Source organism: Salmo salar, chromosome 12 (genome assembly GCF_965601325.2).
Source record: "Salmo salar chromosome 12, fSalSal1, whole genome shotgun sequence".
NCBI classification, from domain to species: domain Eukaryota; kingdom Metazoa; phylum Chordata; class Actinopteri; order Salmoniformes; family Salmonidae; genus Salmo; species Salmo salar.
In genome coordinates, this window is record NC_138302.1 from 81,581,615 (window position 1) to 81,599,924 (window position 18,310).

The window sequence follows — 18,310 nt, forward strand, 5'->3', positions numbered from 1 at the left end:
CATGCGAATGGCTGAACGAACCAGAGGTAAATCATTTCCGGGCTTTTGGACTTGAAGCTGGCGAGCTCTATGAGTTCAACACGGTTCAAAATCTTTCCAAGCTACACTTCCCATGATACCGTTGTGTCACGTCGACCACATTAACCTTTACGTAATGTCAACATGAGTGGGCAGTCTGTGCGTATTCATTAGTCCAAACAGTTGCGTTTTGCAACGAAAACGAGAGTTTCTATTGGACAAATTAAGGTAAGTCCCGCCCCGTTTTGTTCTATTTTCTTTCGTTTAGGAAACGTTTTGCACAGAAAGGATGCAGCTGGAAATTCCAGTGGTAGCTATGTACTCTGATCATTGAGAACATTATTGGTCGTTCCCATGTTTTGTGCAAAACAGATTTTTCAAATGAAAAAGTAGCAAATCCGAAATCGTGAGAATAGCAATATCATGCCTTTCATACATGCACAAGGGATCCATTGCAAGTACTTGAACCAGATTAACTAGCTAAGCTACCGGTACCGTTAGCATCACTTGTTCTTGTTGGCTGGTGGTTTGTCCCTGACGCGATGTTTTTATATAATTTAATTGGTCACAGGGTAAAACAGTGGTGTTTACTCAAGTAGCTTGCTTACACTTAAAAAATATATATATATTTAAGTGGTACATAACTAGGTGAAGCTAGCTTAATTTGCTAACCCTCTCGCGCACCGCTAAAATGTTTAGGAGCTCTGCTAAAATGACATGAAGTCAGAACATGCCTTGGGATGACTCATTTTGCAACTTTGTTGCTAATGTTTCCGTTAGTAAACATTGCGTCGTCACATGCATTTACTTGTTATATGCGTTGTCCATGATTGCCTGCTGTGTAGCTAGTTATGTTCGTTAGCTATCGATAGCTGATTTAAGCTAGCTACAGCTTGGATTTTAATTTCTTAGTAAACCAAGAATATGTTAGTTAAATGAGTATGACATGCATGGTATGTCGTTCTTTTGTGGCTATTTGGTGATACAATGGATTATCAAAAACGGGGATATATTTGCTAAAGCTGGCCACATGAAACGTGAAGATATGGCTCCGTAGTTAAAAGGAAGATAACCTCTTTTTTGCCAATAACTCCTGCATAACTAATCGATTGCCATTTAACAACAACTGGATGACGAAGAAGCCCGTTCTGTGGGGAGGAGACATTTACATTGACTTTATTGCTTATTTACGGTATATGCCATCCGCCAATAAACCTTTAAACTGGTCTACTATGGCGGTTAGTGGGATGAGTCTTCTTTCCCAACCCGGGGACGTGGCTGTCCCGGGAGTGGTTCTGTCAGCTATGCCTTCTTCCAACACGCCAGTGTCTGCTCGCTCCACACCAAATGCGGACACCCGTGGCTGCGAGAATGGTGACTTGATGGACTCTTTCGGCATCTTCCTGCAAGGCCTTCTAGCGATGGTGGCCTTCAGTACGCTGATGTGTGAGTACAGCCAACCAGATGCCCACTCTGACTGTGGAAAATGTGCTAATTTATGGTCGTTTGTTCTGTGCAGTTAGGCCTACTGTAAAATTGAATTTCACTGTGTAGTGTTTATACACGGTCTCAAAATACTGGATTATACAGTGTGAAATGTGTTGTCCCATCCCCATAGTGTTCATTTTTGGCCATGTAATTTGACCTCATTGAGTACCTCTTTGACCACTGAGTCAGCAGTGTTGCCCTGGTAGAGAGGAGTCTCACAGCAACAACAGCAAGAGGTGAGGCATTTTCAGCTCTCAGAGCAGTGATGACGCCTGAGGCAGCTTTCTCAGTGGGAATTGACTGGGCCTGAATCATCACATTCACACAGCCCAGCCCACAGCCTACATGCAGGGTGTGTCAGTAGTTACACACTCAACACAACACAACAAGTCTGAGGAAGTCTGAAGTCACAGCATATCCATATGCGAATTCCCCTGTAAACATTTGCTTGGGCAATACACTAGGAAAACTAGCTCCCCTTTTGACAGGTGACATAGATACACATACTTTACACCGACACATGCACATGCACATGCATCCACGCACACAAAGTATTTAACACACATTAGGGTATTGTTGTCTAAATCAAATCAAATGTATTTATATAGCCCTTCGTACATCAGCTGATATCTCAAAGTGCTGTACAGAAACCCAGCCTAAAACCCCAAACAGCAAGCAATGCATGTGAAAGTAGCACGGTGGCTAGGAAAAACTCCCCAGGAAAAACTCCCTAGAAAGGCCAAAAACCTAGGAAGAAACCTAGAGAGGAACCAGGCTATGAGGAGTGGCCAGTCCTCTTCTGGCTGTGCCGGGTGGATATTATAACAGAACATGGTCAAGATGTTAAAATGTTCATAAATGACCAGCATGGTCAAATAATAATAATCATAGTAGTTGTCGAGGGTGCAACAAGCACGTCCGGTGAACAGGTCAGGGTTCCATAGCCGCAGGCAGAACAGTTGAAACTGGAGCAGCAGCACGGCCAGGTGGACTGGGGACAGCAAGGAGTCATCATGCCAGGTAGTCCTGAGGCATGGTCCTAGGGCTCAGGTCCTCCGAGAGAAAGAAAGAGAGAATTAGAGAGAGCATATTTAAATTCACACAGGACACCGGATAAGACAAGAGAAATACTCCAGATGTAACAAGAGTCTAGAGGTGTCATATCTTAAACCCAAATTGAGGATTAGGGTATGTCCAGTAGATTAGTGGAGTCATAAATCATTAAACCACTTTTTTTCTCTCCCAACAATCAATCATGTGTCATGGAGGTTAGAAGAGGGCAGGCATGGAAACAAGCTGACTATTGTCTGGAACAGCCAAAACATTATTTGTCAGCCATTACATTGTGTTCAGAGAATACACACTCTTGCATCACTCACAGTGAGGAATAATAATAGTGTAGACCTAGACTTTAGTAGAAAGGGCTTGCGCCTTGTCCGCAGGGGCCTAACCTCCAGAGTAGGAGTCACTGAGACGGGCAGTTTGTCTTTCATGTAGGCTATTGTGTTTGAACACACACCAATCTACAGTGCAGGGGTCAGGTAGCCTAGCGGTTAGAGCATTGGGCCAGTAACCGAAAGGTTGCTGGTTCGAATCACAGAGCCAAGAATGTGAAAAATCTGTCAATGCCCTTGAGTAAGGCATTGAACCCTTATTGCTCAAGGGTAGCTGTTAGCAGACCCAGGCCGTGACCCCACTCTCCGAGGATGTCTCAGGGAGAGTTCAGATAGGCAAAAATCAAATTTCCAATCAATGCACTCTTAATATACTGTGGAATAGGACAACTATAAGCACCTACCTTATTATCATTCTCATCCCCAGGTTGGTACGCTCGGTGATAATGTTCAAATGTGACCAAGACAGTGTGACATGTAATATGACAATGCCTGCCTGGTGTCGCGTACTGTTAGCAGGTCCTCTGATCTATCAATGGGTTGATTACAGTGCCAAATGCACCACATTTTTTTCAGCTCATAAGATACAACCAAAGTATTTCTTCTGCTCACAGAACAAGGGAGATTTAGTGGATAATATCATGATCGGCACATTAGTAACAAGCAGTGACATTTTAGTATGTAATGTACATCCTAAAATCTGCCACTTCCTCTTACCATCCACCCTTCCTCTATGGTCTCACCTTGTGTAAACATGGCATCTCAATAGCTGACTTGTTAAGGGAATATAGCCTATAAAACATTGTTTGCTGAAGTCCATTAGTTAGGTGTTAGGCTATGGTGCTAAAGGGGAAACTGAATTGCGTTTCCATCACACTGGCCATATTCATAGAAATAGCCCCGTTATACTTCGTGCTGAGATGTTGCCCTACATACTAAACTTGATGGTGGAAGTGTAAAGCCGATTTCAGTTCAGACTGGAGCTGTCCTTAATTAATTTACATTAATAGAATGATTGGATTTGCCCCAGAGAGAGATACAAATTCATCCCACTGCTGTTGTGGGTGTGTGAGAGCGGCAGTCCTATATGTGACTCTCTGTGTCCTGTCTACAGTGAAGCGCTTCAGGGAGCCCAAGCATGAGAGAAGGCCCTGGAGGATCTGGTAAGATGGCAGCCGTCTCACTCCCACTTCCAACCACAGTAGTCAAGCTTATCCTCTTCAATATTGCAATTAACCAAGAAACGCAACTAAGATAAACACAAGACAAATTGTGAATTTTTCTAATGTTATGTTGAGCTATTGAAAGAACTTGAATTCTCAAGAGTTCTTAAAAGGCCCTCCTGTGCCCGGCAACTCTACCAGGTTCCTGGACACCTCCAAACAGGCCATTGGTATGCTATTCATTCACTTTGCCAACGTCTACCTGTCTGACCTCACAGAGGAGGACCCCTGCTCACTGTGAGTGTGTCTCTGTATGAGTGTGTCTGTCAGACATTATGTCTGTCTGTCTTTGTGCCTCTGTATTTTTGTGTATGTAGTAAATATAAATGCAATATGTAAAGTGTTGGTCCCATGTTTCATGAGCTGAAATAAAACATCCCAGAAATGTTCCATACGCACAAATTGCGTGCACAAATTTGCTTACATCCCTGTTAGTGAGTATTTCTCCTTTGCCAAGATAATCCACCCACCTGATAGTAGTGGCATATCAACAAGCTGATTTAACAGCATGAGTTTTGTCACACAACACAATGCCACAGATTTTAAGGGAGCATGCAATTGGCATGCTGACTGCAGGAATGTCCAACAGAGCTGTATAGCTGTTCCAGAGAATTTAATGTTCATTTCTCTACCATAAGCCACCTCCAACATTGTTTTAGAGAATTTGGCAGTACATCCAACCGGCCTCACAATCGCAGACCACATGTAACCACACCAGCCCAGGACTTCCACATCTGGCTTCTTCACCTGCGCGCGGGATCTTCTGAGGGGAGGGGGGCTGAGGAGTATTTCTGTCTGTAATAAAGCCCTTTAAAACTAATTCTGATTGGTTGGGTGGGCATAGGCCCATCCATGTCTGCGCCCCTGCCCATTCATGTGAAATCCATAGATTAGGGCCTATTGAATTGACTGATTTCCTTCTATGAAATTTAACTCAGTAAAATTGTTGAAATTGTTGCATGTTGCATTTATATTTCTGTTCAGTATAGTCTCTATAAAATTGTGTCCACTTCAACCTTGAAGTGCATGATGTCTCCTCTCTTCCTCAGTTACCTCATTAACTTCCTCCTGGATGCGTCTCTTGGAATGCTGCTGATCTATGCCGGGGTGAGGGCCATCAGTGCTATCGTAGAGTGGAGGCAGTGGGACGCTCTACGCTTCGGAGAATATGGTGCGAGTGTGTGTGTTTGTCAGTGTGGATGAGGGATCATTTCACCCTGTAGTACGCATGGTGTCCAGAAGAGGGGAGTGGCTGCCTAGGGCACTACTGCAATGTCATCCACATCAAACATAGTCGATCACTGTTAAATTGTTTACCCAAAGGCAGAGTTTATGGAAACATTTCCCCGGTGCTTTGATTTAAAGGGGTAATACGCAGTGGACCTGGAGAAATGTAACCTCTCTCAAATTCATAGACATAGCTTTGGATGCAAGGACTGACCATAGCAAACATTATGGTTTTAACCATGTTTCGAGGCATGCATGTTTGTTCACACTTATATTGTTTACAGACATTGGAGTAAAACAAGCTTATATATTGGGTTCTGATGGGGTATGATGACCATTAAACCAAGCTTATGAGGCATTTAGAATTTGTTTTTGAAGATTCACTGGATTTATCATTTAGAAGTCCAAAAAATGGATGTAGCAACTGCAGATTGCAACTTAACGTGGAATATAGAGTTCCAGTTAACTGCCGTCTGTCTGGGTATTTCTGTGGGTTGGGATTTGTCTGTTTTGCTCGTTTGTTTCTGTCTATTGGATTGTGTGTCTAGTCCATAGGTCACGAGTTCATCTTTGCTTTGTGTGTGTGTGTGCACAGGAGAACCAGTGCAGTGTACTGCATGGGCAGGCCAGTGCGCGCTCTACATCCTCATCATGATGTTTGAGAAGGTCCTCATCATCCTGGTCCTACTCATCCCCCAGTGGAAGAAGGTGAGTAGGGGGCATAATGGGTAGGTTCCTGACCACGTGACCGTTGTGTCAGTTCAGTTATATTATGACTGTGGAAAGTGTATGAGTACTAACAGTACTGTAAACTGTTTCTATCGTTTTAACTCTGGTGTGTTTGTGTACTGTTTACTTACCGTGTGTCACAGCTGGCTCTCCTGAACCCCATAAACAACCCTCAGTTGGAGCTGGCCATCGTCATGCTCATCGTCCCGTTCTTCGTTAACGTAAGTTAAGTGTGCAGTACCTCCGTGAGGCAGGGCTCAATTGAAAATACATTTAGTGATCTTAACCGTTAATCGGTTAGCTGCTGAAAATACATCTGCCTGGTCATGCTTATCAGTCTTTAAGGTCATTTTCTTAATTTTGGAATTAAATTGGCACGTTTGTATTTTCGTCATGTATATTATTTATCATACACGTACAGCATACAGAGCCTAGTTTGAGGAGTGGAATAGCCTTCCACCTGTCAGACAGCGTGAGAGTAGCCCCTTAAAAAGTCTGTAGGCTACTAGAGTGAAGCCTGCTTTTGGAAGCCCAGTCATTGCGCAACAATTTAACAATTGCAACAAGTGCAATCGTGTGTTCAACATTTTGGTGGCCACGATTTAAAAGGAGCTATTTTTATTTCTCAACATCAACTTGTAATTAAAGCGCTCCTCCCGTACGCCGTTCAGGTGTATACTCTATACTATAGCCTGCCTACCGTTGACTGATAGTTTGTCACCCACCACTTTGCAATGTGAGCTCGAGGCAGTATAATTGTTTCAAACCTGATACTTTTACTTCAAATAATGAGGCATGTCTTACCTTGCTTCAAAGTAGCCTTACGAAAATTGATCTGTAGAAACATGGAGGCAATTTTTTTCCCTCATGCCATTAACCAGCATTTCTCTCCTGTTCTAATTCATATCAACTTTATTTCGTTGTTCAGAAGCCATAGGCACAATCCATATTAGCAACCCATCATAGTTGTTGCTATTACATTCCCCCTCTTTCTAAATTTCTGAGATTTTAATCTGTCACAACTGCTCAAATTAGGTTTAGAATGGTGTTTTCCGCATATTGCATTTTGGCAAATGTTTGAAAAGGACGTTTGATTAGATGCTTCAATACAGGACTTGTATGTTCAAAGTAGTCTATAGCCTTTTGAACTATAATATGATAGGCTTGCTATTGTTGCATGTTTCCATTCAGCTCTTAATGAAAAATGTCTGGTCCTTGTATGAATGCAAGGTACCAGAGAGGATATGGCAAAGCGAGAGGTTTCACTCTCGCCAAAATCTGTCCAAAATAAACCCAATAGGTTTCCATGGTCTTATTTTGGGCCTAAGCTTGTCGCCTGCTTTCCCGCCTTGGTTCAACTCCCATTGTTAGGACAGAAACATAAGCATCTGGTCATTATATACAGATCTCTAATAGTATTTTCTGTTGGTCACATCATTTTACTGTTTGGACATTTTTTTTACCGTTTGTTGACCGGTTAATGACGGTCAGTTAATCGGCAGCAAAATTGACCGATATTTGCATCCCTTTTGAAATGTAATTGCTTCAACTAAGTGCATTTGATGTGATGTTTATGTCTGCAGATTTCAGCCATTTAGGCTTGTGTGTGATCTTCAAACTGTCATGTGTGTCTGTTGTACTTGCTCACTGAGCTGTGTACTGTATGTTTTCCTCAGGCCCTGATGTTTTGGGTGGTAGATAACTTCCTGATGAAGAAGGGGCGGACAAAAGCCAAGCTGGAGGAGCGGGAGGTGGGGGAGGACGTGAGGGGCAACAGTAAGGTGCGCTACAGGCGGGCACTCTCCCACGACGACTCAGAGTCTGAGGTAAGACATGGACACGGCCATTTATAAAGTCATAGACACAGAATGCTTAATAAAAGAATGCTTAACAAATCTAACTGCCTGTAGCTCAGGACTTGAAGCAACGATATGCATATTCTTGATACCATTTGAAAGGAAACACTTTGAAGTTTGTGGAAATGTGAAATTAATGTAAAAGAATATAACACACTAGATCTGGTAAAAGATAATTCAAAGACAAAAACATGCGGTTTTTTTATTTCTATCTTTAAAATGCAAGAGAAAGGCCACAATGTATTATTCCAGTTTAGGCAAAATGTAGATTTTAGCCACTAGATGACAGCAGTGTATTTGCGTAGTGTTAGACTGATCCAATGAACCGTTGCATTTCTGTAAAAAATGTTGTATCAAGTCTGCCCAAATGTGCCTAATTGGTTTATTAAAAATCCTTCATTAACCTGTCTCCTCCACTTCACCTACAGTGATTGAAGTGGATCAATAAGAGATCATAGCTTTCACGTGGTCAGTGTCTCATGGAAAAAGCAGGTGTTCTTAATGTTTTGTACACTCGGTGTACATTACACACCTAAATCACTGGAAAAGCTGTTTTTTGGGAAAGCTCTGAAAAATCCTTAGGAGGAATACACTAAGTCCTAAGATTTGATTCTGAGCCTCGTCCACCTCGTCCAAGCCCTGTGTGGCCTCTCTCTCCTCCCATTGCCTCAGGCTGACGTAGCCACTAGGCTAACTTACATCCTCCCCTGGCTGTGTAGACAAACTTGCCCAGCACCAACAGAAGCCTGTCTCTGGGCTGTGAATCACTCCACCCTGTGCCCAAGGCCAGTCACTTTACAGACCTGTAAACCAGATGGACCTGGCCCTGTGATCTGCTCCAAAGACCAGAGACAACCACCTCACTCAAATATCATGCATGAAGTCATTTAAGTCTGCCTTGAGCAGGGGGATTTCTTATTCACCAGAAACTCTAAAAACAAACATCATTTATAAGGAGTGTTTTTTTTTTTCCTTCTGATTCCAAAGCACCACATTTCTCATCATAAATGGAAGTAGTGAGTTGCTTTAGAATCAAATGTTGAGCTGATTGTGATAGCTAAGTAATTGGTTTCCACAGTTACTCATGGATCACCCAAAGCACCATGTTTTGTGACAGTGGATTCTAGGAGTTATTGAAAGTGTGTTCCCTGACCGGGAATCAAACCCAGGCATGGCGGTGAGAGCACCAAATCCTAACCACTAGACCATCATGTCTAATATCAGGAATGCATGTCCTATGGAATTACCATTATATGGAATTTGTGGCATGTGACAGGGGAGTAGTTTCTCATAGACATCTGGGTGTAGTGTACCAGACTGTGAGCACTTCCTCCAGTCACAGGAACTATCTCCAAACCCACTACTAAAGAAACACTGCTGTACAGGTTAACATGGAGCATGTATGGCTTTAGTAATCTGCCTCAAGCTGAAATAAATATTCAGAGCCGTGATCTTATCGCTCTCTCATTATAAAAGGGGGCATATAGCTATGTCATCACAGGCTTGTTTTATTTTGATGAGTTGGAGCTAGTTTTTGCTTCAGTAAAAGAGGCTTACAATGTAAAAAAAACCTTGATGGCAAGCTTCAATACTACACCCAAATACCACTCTAAAAGACTCCTCCCCTCTATCAAATAGTCCGGGGCATATGTATTCCTGCCACCACATCTCCCTGGTGGTCTAGTGATTAGGATTCGCTGCTCTCACCACCCCATCCCAGGTTCGATTCCCGGTCAGGGAACACACTTTTTATACACACTAGACTGTACAGTCACTGATCAAAAGATGACCCAATTACATGGAAGGTGTGAAAAAAGAGAGGAGCCTTTCTGAGAGATGTAGTATAACAGACTGCCACCAGGGTGAGCACTTTCTTATCGTAACCTGTCTGGGAACCTGACAGCCAGTGGAATCGCGTCGTGCGAAATACAAATACCTCATAAATGCTATAACTTCAATTTCTCAAACATATGACTATTTTACACCATTTTATAGATACACCTCTCCTGAATCGAACCACGTTGTCCGATTTCAAATAGGCTTTACAGCAAAAGCAAAACATTAGATTATGTTAGGAGAGTACCCTGCCAAAAAAATCACACTGCCATTTTCAAAGCAACTAGCATGCATCACAAATACCCAAAACACAGCTAAATGCAGCACTAACCTTTGACAATCTTCATCAGATGACACTCCTAGGACATCATGTTACACAATACATGCATTTTTTGTTCGATAAAGTTCATATTTATATATAAAAACAGCATTTTAAATCGGAGCGTGACATTCAGAAAATATTTTCCCTCAAATGCTTCCGGTGAATCAGCGCTACAATTTACAAAATTACTATGCGAAAACATTGTTAAAATGTAATATTGTCATTCAAAGAATTATAGATTAACATCTCGTGAATGCAACCGCATTGCCAGATCTAAAAAGAACTTTACTGGGAAATCACACTTTGCAATAAACGAGGTGGTATGCTCAGAAAAATAGGCTAGGCGATACAGGTTAGCGCCATCTTGGAACCATCTAAAATCAAATATACTTTTGTAAATATTCCCTTACCTTTGATTATCTTCATCAGAAGGCACTTCCAGGAATCCCAGGTCCACAACAAATGTAGTTTTGTTCGAAAAAGTTAATAATTTATGTCCCAATAGTTCCTTCTTGTTAGCGCGTTACGAAGGCTACTCATAATGTACGAGGCGCGTTGGACTTGTCGTCACGAATGTGCAAAAAATATATATTTACGTTCGTTCAAACATGTCAAACGTTGTATAACATAAATCTTTAGGGCCTTTTTCAACCAGTGCTTCAATAATATTCAAGGCGGACGATTGCATTGTCTTACTAAACGTTTCGGAATGAAAGGGTACCCATGGGCGCCCGCGTCATAGTAGTAATGGCCCTCCCTCTATGACCAACTTTCCAAGACTCTCTTTCGGTCAGTTTCTACCGGAGAAGACTCAAACCACTTTGTAAAGACTGTTGACATCTAGTGGAAGCCTTAGGAAGTGCTAAATGAATCCTAACTCACGGTGTGTTTCATAGGCAAAGTGTTGAAGGTGATTCCACAAATCAGATTTCCACTTCCTGCATGGAATCTTCTCAGGTTTTGGCCTGCCATATGAGTTCTGTTATACTCACAGACACCATTCAAACAGTTTTAGAAACTTTAGAGTGTTTTCTATCCAAATCTACTAATTATATGCATATTCTAGTTACTGGGCAGGAGTAGTAACCAGATTAAATCGGGTATGTTTTTTATATGGCCGTGCAAATACTGCCCCCTATCCCCAACAGTTTTTAAGCAACCAGACCCATCGCCATCCTTCCACCCCACAGAGGCAGATGGAGGGCGAATTATATGTTTCTGCTGACACAGGAAATTTGCTGGTGTCCGTGAGCATTTAAGCTCTGGGATTCAACTAATTTAACCCATAACTCAGGGTTGCTTTGAGTGTCATCCATCCAGGTGTGTGGCTTCCTTTGGTCTCATTTCCAAACTCTTTCTCTCTCTCAGATCCTGTTCTCGGCTGACGATGAGATGGATGACTCAGAGGAGGAGGATGTGCGCAGACTCACTGGCCTCAAGACGGTCAAGAAGAAGAAGAAGCACCGTATGGGGATCCCTGTTTGACCTGGGCCTACCCAGTCTGACCTGGTCTGACCCACTCCTGTGTCTACTCACATCCCCACTCTCTCCTCCTCCAGGGCCTGCTGCCCTGACTGGAGGCTGCTGGCAACCTGTACTTGATTCCTCTAACAGCAGGCTGGCATTGGTCTCTTTGTGGAGTGAGTAGGGGGCCTATGTAGGGAGGTGGGATCATGGAAGACTGCAGACCATGGAGCCTATTGGACTGCCATTACTACACATCCACATGGGACTCCTGCAGCCTCTGCACTGGGATAGAAACCCATGGAAAGGATTTTACTGCAGCTAACTACATACCATGTCTAAAGGAGATTTCACCATAGATCTGTCACTGGTGTTTCAGTGACACTCGTTGGGGAAATGAATCTTGATATGGGTGTTGGGAAAACGTTTAACACTAGTCTGTAATAGGAGGGTTTGGGTGTGTTTGAGTTGGTGATGCAGTGTAATTGCTAGCACCCTAAAGATCCTATTAAATGACTATTCTAATTCCTAATTCTGTTCCACACTGACTCTTCAGAAGTCCAGAATGATATTACTGCATCAGGTTAAACTGTGAATGGGTGTTACTTTTTCTGTGGTTTAGCCGGTGACCTTGGTTGGATGTAGACAGAGAGAACAGGCACCTGGTATTGAACTCAGCGTCCCCCCCCCTGCCTTTAAGTAAACCTTTGTCATTTTAATACATCTGATACTCTTCCGAATCAAAAAGTGATTGTATTCCTCATCTAGATTCCATATAAGAAATGTCTGTCTGTCTCCTCAGCTAGGCTGACTGCTATGGCCTGTTATAGGAGTTGGTGGAGGAGTGTGTGTCTGTCTGTGTGGACTTTTCCATTCATGCATGGCTAAGGGAATGTGGGAGGTGTGGCTTGATGCCCCAATGAAGGCTTTGCTCTGTGAAGATGCAGTGTTTTATAATAACCACAGCAGTCACGTTTCTAACTGTTTCCACTTCTACATGACTGCAGAGGGAGGACGGGTCAGGACGGTGCAGCTTGGGCATGTGTGTCTCCACCATGCACCACCCAACCCGGACCCAAGGGACCGAAACCCTCATTTCAAGCCCACCCAGTGACCGTTTAGGTCTATAGGCCTGGCTTGGAGCCTTCTCTCCCTGTCTCCTTCTCTCCCTGTCTCTGCGTATGACAGTTAACTGGGATCTCTTTCATTACTTATTTATTGTCTTTGGTGTGTCCTGTTTGTTTTTTACAGTAAGTTATTTTGGGCCAGAACCATGATGATCCCCAGCCTACTAAGTGTTTTTCATTCAGAGACGGAGTAGATATGGGACCTGAGGGTGTGTCCTCACAACCAATGGGAAAAAACTCTCCGCTCTTGCACAATTCCCAGTTATCACTGGTCTATGGATGTTCTTTGTGTTCATTCTTTGTTTTCGACAATGTGCCTATGTGAACTTACCGTGTTTGTGAGTGTTCATTTTGTGCCCCAGAGCTTAAGACTTGCAGTAGCATTCAGTTGGTTTGACAGAAGCACAGACCTAGTTTGAGTCAGCCTGCAGTACAGTGAAGGTATGTTTGAGTGACTCTAGGTCAGCCTGCAGTACAGTGCAGGTATGTTTGTATGAGTGTGTTTGTCTTAATGCTCCTGTTCAAAGTAAGAAGTGGGGATAAAGTAAATGTGATGACCATAGTGCTGAAGATGTTGAACGGTTTGACAATGATTGTGTTGTTGGCTGATACTTAGGAATACATGACAGTAGGGTTTGGTAAATGGGTGATACAGCATCATAAAACACTTCTGGTTGCCCTCTGCTCAAAAGAGAGGGCTTTTAGTACTTTGAAAAAATAACTAGATCATTAAAATGACTGACAAATTAAGGACTTACATTACCATTATTTTTGCTTTTGCAATAAAGTTAGTAAAACACTGAAATAGCAGGTTTTTTTGGTGTTTTTTTTAAGACCATGTCTGAATAGACAGAGCTTTCTGGATTGTCCTTTTACTAGGGTTGTACTGCATTGTGGGAGGGTTTAAAAAGTGAATTCCCTGGCCAGGAATCAAACCCAGAGCGCACCAAATCTTAACCACTAGACCCCCAGGGAGCTGTCAGGGTAAAAATGCTAGTGTTAAGAAGGCTCCTGGAATGTAGGGGGAGAGTTTGAGATCACAGGTCTCTGTTATACTCTAGACTGCCACCAGGGTGCCATTTCCACATTGATGGAGTGGGCTGTCAGTAAACAGTTAAGTAACAGGTGCAGTGAGGCTTTTAGGGAAGTGAGGACCCATTTCTCCCCATAGAGTTCACTGACTGAGAATAATGGCGCAGTACCTGTAAATCAGAGGAGGCTGTTAGGAAGCGCTATAGGAGGACAGGCTCATTGTAATTGCTGGAATAAATGGAACGATATCAAACATGGAAACAATGTTTACTCCATTCCAGCCATTACAATGAGCCTGTGCTCCTATAACTCCTCCCACCAGCCTCCACTGCTGCAAATAGATCCCGTAATTATACACACAAGTCTATCTTTTGAAGCATACACACTGACTCGAGGACAATTGTTATTGATGGATAAGCCTGGCTCTCAAACATCTTTTGACTCCTTACTCACTTATTAACTACACACACAGACATGCTGGCAGGCAAGCAATGGCCTCAAACAGAAAGGCTGATTCACTAGTCTCCCTGTGATACAGTTTGTATGGTCTGGCCCCTCTGAGTCAAGTCTTATTCTGAACCATTATGTCAAAGTTATATGACTGCAAGTGTTATGTTTGCAAAATCCCTAAACATTTAGGTAATCCCTTCAGGAAAATATTTTGACCTCAGGTTTAATTTGATGGGAGAGGTGAACTCTTGATTGGGCAGTAGGGAGTAGAGCTATTTTGGGGTTAGTAGTAACATGGGGAAGGTGTTCATCAGCTGACGTGTTCTGCAAGTTGACATGCATTCAGAGGCCTAAAAGGACATTCCCTGACCAGGAATCAAACCCGGGCTGCTGGGGTGAAAGCAGTTAATCTTAACCACTAGACTGCCGGGGAGCGGTGTAGCTTCCAGTGTACTTTTAAATCACTGCTTGTGGGATGTTGTAAGGGCTCTGAGTTGTCTCTCACTCAGCAGTTCGTTGCAACCACATCCTAAATGAGGGAAGACCTGTTCCAGCGGCACAATCCCTCATGTCAGTCTAATAATACACATTGACAATGGACAGAGAGAGAGGGTGGGGGTCCACTGACTCAATCCCAGGGTCTATAACAGAGATTATCTCCCTGAGGATCTGAGGGTATAAATATAATGGACTGGACCGAGTGGAGCAATCCAGACACAGCTCCACTGACCAGAACTCTGGGGTTAAGACACGAAAACCCAAATACAATGTCTCAGGTAAGCAAACGTCCTTGTATCCGACTGTCCTGACCTATAATCAACTATTTGTTGTCCAGTTCTTGATGTGACAGGTAAATCTACATATATTATTTCCTATGTAAAGGATTGCGCTATATTTACTTTAAAATAGGAAGATTGAGAGACAAATCAGAGGGAGAGTTATGATGAGGGAAATCCAGAAAGATGTGAGATTTTACCTTGTCTTTAAAATATGGCTGAGACTCAGGATAAGTTCAAGGAGAGGGGGTACAACAATGATCAGATTAACATTGCCATTGAGAAAATTCAAAACAAAACGAGACATGACCTTTTTCAAGGTCAGTCTCGCAAAAAGACGCATTCTTGCGTTCTCACTACCCGCTATTCAAAGTGCTCTGAACAAATTAAAGGAATCGTTCACAAACATTGGCACATTCTGAAATATGATGATAGTCTCGTTAATGTGTTTTCTGATCTTCCCCTGATCGTATTCTCGCGGGGCAGAAATCTCAGAGACCTATTGGTACACTCTGATTTACCACCCCAAGATATTCCTGAACAACGTCTATTTGCACCCATACTGGATGGAAATTACAAGTGTAATGGCTGTGCTCAATGCAATGGCACTTATAAATGTAGATCCTTCAAACACCCCCAAACAGGGAAATCTATCCCAATTAAAGGTGTTATTACGTGTTCCACTAAGGCAGTTATTTATCTTATAACTTGTCCTTGTGGTAAAAATTATGTGGGTAAAACAAAGCGTGAATTAAAAGTACGTATCTCAGAGCACCGTAGCACCATTAGGTGCAAAAACTTAACTTACCCAGTTGCGGCCCACTTTTTGGAAGCAAACCATCCGATTTCGTCTCTGTGTTATATTGGCATCGAACATGTCACCCTCCCGAGGAGAGGGGGTGACCTTGATAATTTATTGTTAAAACGAGAGGCTGCCTGGATCTTTAATTTAAAGACCCTTGCTCCCTTCGGTCTCAACATAGACTTTGATCTGAAGCCATTCTTGTGATAATTGTGATTTTGCCATTGTAATTGTTTGTTAGATACATTTTAGACTACAAATGCTATGATCGTATGCTATCCATTTGTTTGTCTTTTTGTATGTTCTTTGTATGTCATTTTTTTTATATATATTTGAGTTAACCAATGATATTAGGCCATACTTGGCCATGATTACAAACACCTGTGTGTCTCTTGACACTATATAAATGACTCATCTCGCAGTGTTTGTGATGATACCCTGATGAAGACAGCTCCGCTGTCGAAACGTTGGTTATTAAATTTTTTGCATCTGAGATCTTAGAGTGTGCGGCTTTCCTTTATTTTCTAGTGTTCTACTCCGCTAGCCAGCACCTCGCCTTTATAGGTGTGCGTTTCTTTTTTCTAGATTACCCTGTCTTTAACCCCCATTCTTTCTCCAGCCCTCCATAGCCCGGTGAGGTAAAGAAGTGTCCTGTGATGGAGGAGGACCTGAAAGGAGCCCGCAGTAAACGGGCTGAAGGGCGAGCCCAAGAGTAAGACCTATGAGGTCATGATAGAGTGTGGTGAGTAGCAGCATTCAGACTCAGAATCTATAGTAGCCTAATGTCACTTGCCTAACTTTTTTTGTGGGAGTGTGTCATACAAGTAATTATCACTGCCATATTAATTGTTGACCGCATATACCCTTTTGATATTAGTCAGTTGTAGGCATTAGTGCAGGGAGCATATCAGGGAAAGTAAAGTCACACAGTCAAGTGACGTGAGCTCGGTTCACTTTCTACAATGTTATCGCTGAACTCTGGTGTGTATTCGACCCAAGCCCAGCTCGGGAGAGTGCATACTGAGTGAGTTACAAATAGTTTCCACTCCTACAGAGACTGAATCTTGTGCAGTCAGGCAGGAGGCTAAGTTGTCAGAAACTAGCCTAGCGTTACTGTCCCTGTCATTTTACATTTTTTTTTTTTTTTTTTTGTCCCCAGGGTAGAGGAAGAATGTTCGATTAGAGAACTAGGAAGAAGGAAAAAGACGACACAACGGCAGCACTTCTTCTAAAGATTATATACTCTTCAGTTTGTCTACAGTGTGAATATTGCTCATCTTTGTGTTTGTGTGTAGTAGTGCTTGGCACGCCCCACTATCTTCGCTCATGGCCTTGTCTCTGTCCAATCTCGAAGCGTATGGGGAAGGTGGCTCCCTCTGTGTTCAGTGGGGTGAAGTCTTGAGGAGAGACTGTACTGGAGAAGCCTAAAGCCCCAGGAGCCAGCATCTTTGGCAAGTAGAGCCAGCCAGGGTGGAGGAGTAGTGGCTATCATCGCTGCACTGGAGCCATGACAGGACAGATGGTAGCCTGGACAAATGGCACCAAAGAAGCCAAACCTTACTGTTATTGAATGGTCTGATATCTGTTGTGTGAATGTGTGTGTGTGTGCCTCAATTTACCCTTATACAAAACATGGCATTTTCTTAGTTTTTATTTTAGCATGGAAATAGGACATTTTGAAATTGGGACAGCAGCACACTGAAGTATAATGCGTATGTAGACAATGCTATTTTAGACATTCCCTACCATTTTCACAAAACAAGACAGCTCCTAACTTCTTTACACTAATTCTATGGGTTGGGAGTTTGTTGGCGACCACTAGAGTCTGAACATCTTTTGCTGTGGCTCGGCTCTCGCTTTCTTACCCTCTTGCCTTTGGAGAAAGCTTCCACGAACTGTGAACTGTGACACAGAAAGAAACCTAGAAGAATCATAGAAACATTGAACGTTTAACTTATTGGAAACAATGTTGTGGAGTATATTTTTACTACTGAAGAAGAATCAAGTGTTTAGATAATCAGTGAGCTGAACCAGATGGGAACTGAGATGTTTTTTCCTTTGATGTTTATGAAGAGAGAATCCTGGGCCCTGTTTCCCAAAAGCATCTTAAGGCTAAGTTCATCGTTGGAGCCATAGAGTCCTATGGTTCTAACCATGAATTTAACCTTAAGATGCCTTTAGGAAACCGGGCATACCGCCCCAACAGATCCACAGATGATGCAATCCACTCTACCCTTTCACACCTGGACAAAAGGAACACCTATGTGAGAATGCTATTCATAGACTATAGCTCAGCGTTCAACACCATAGTGCCCTCAACACATCACTAAGCTAATGACCCTGGGACTAAACACCTCCCTCTGCAACTGGTTCCTGGATGTCCTGACTGGCCGCCCCCAGGTGGTAAGGGTAGGTAACAACACATCCGCCACGCTGATTCTCAACACGGGGGCCCCTCTGTGGTGCGTGCACAGTCCCCTCCTGTACTCCCTGTTCACTCATGACCTCACGGCCAGGCACGACTCCAACACCATCATTAAGTTTGCCGATGACACAACAATGGTAG

General features: G+C 42.9%; 1 protein-coding gene and 1 pseudogene across 1 annotated transcript; both read left to right on the forward strand.

The window, feature by feature from the left end:
- The first annotated feature begins 264 nt into the window (after nt 1-264).
- LOC106565824 (store-operated calcium entry regulator STIMATE) lies at nt 265-13,489 on the forward strand. Its single transcript, XM_014133390.3, has 8 exons — nt 265-1,464; nt 4,015-4,063; nt 4,265-4,360; nt 5,173-5,294; nt 5,946-6,058; nt 6,223-6,300; nt 7,756-7,905; nt 11,462-13,489. The coding sequence occupies exons 1-8, from the start codon at nt 1,149-1,151 to the stop codon at nt 11,576-11,578; spliced, it is 1,041 nt and encodes a 346-aa protein (XP_013988865.2). The 5' UTR covers nt 265-1,148; the 3' UTR covers nt 11,579-13,489.
- Nucleotides 13,490-14,933: 1,444 nt separating this feature from the next.
- Nucleotides 14,934-17,203, forward strand: LOC145859547 (musculoskeletal embryonic nuclear protein 1-like; annotated as a pseudogene).
- The last annotated feature ends 1,107 nt before the right edge of the window (nt 17,204-18,310 follow it).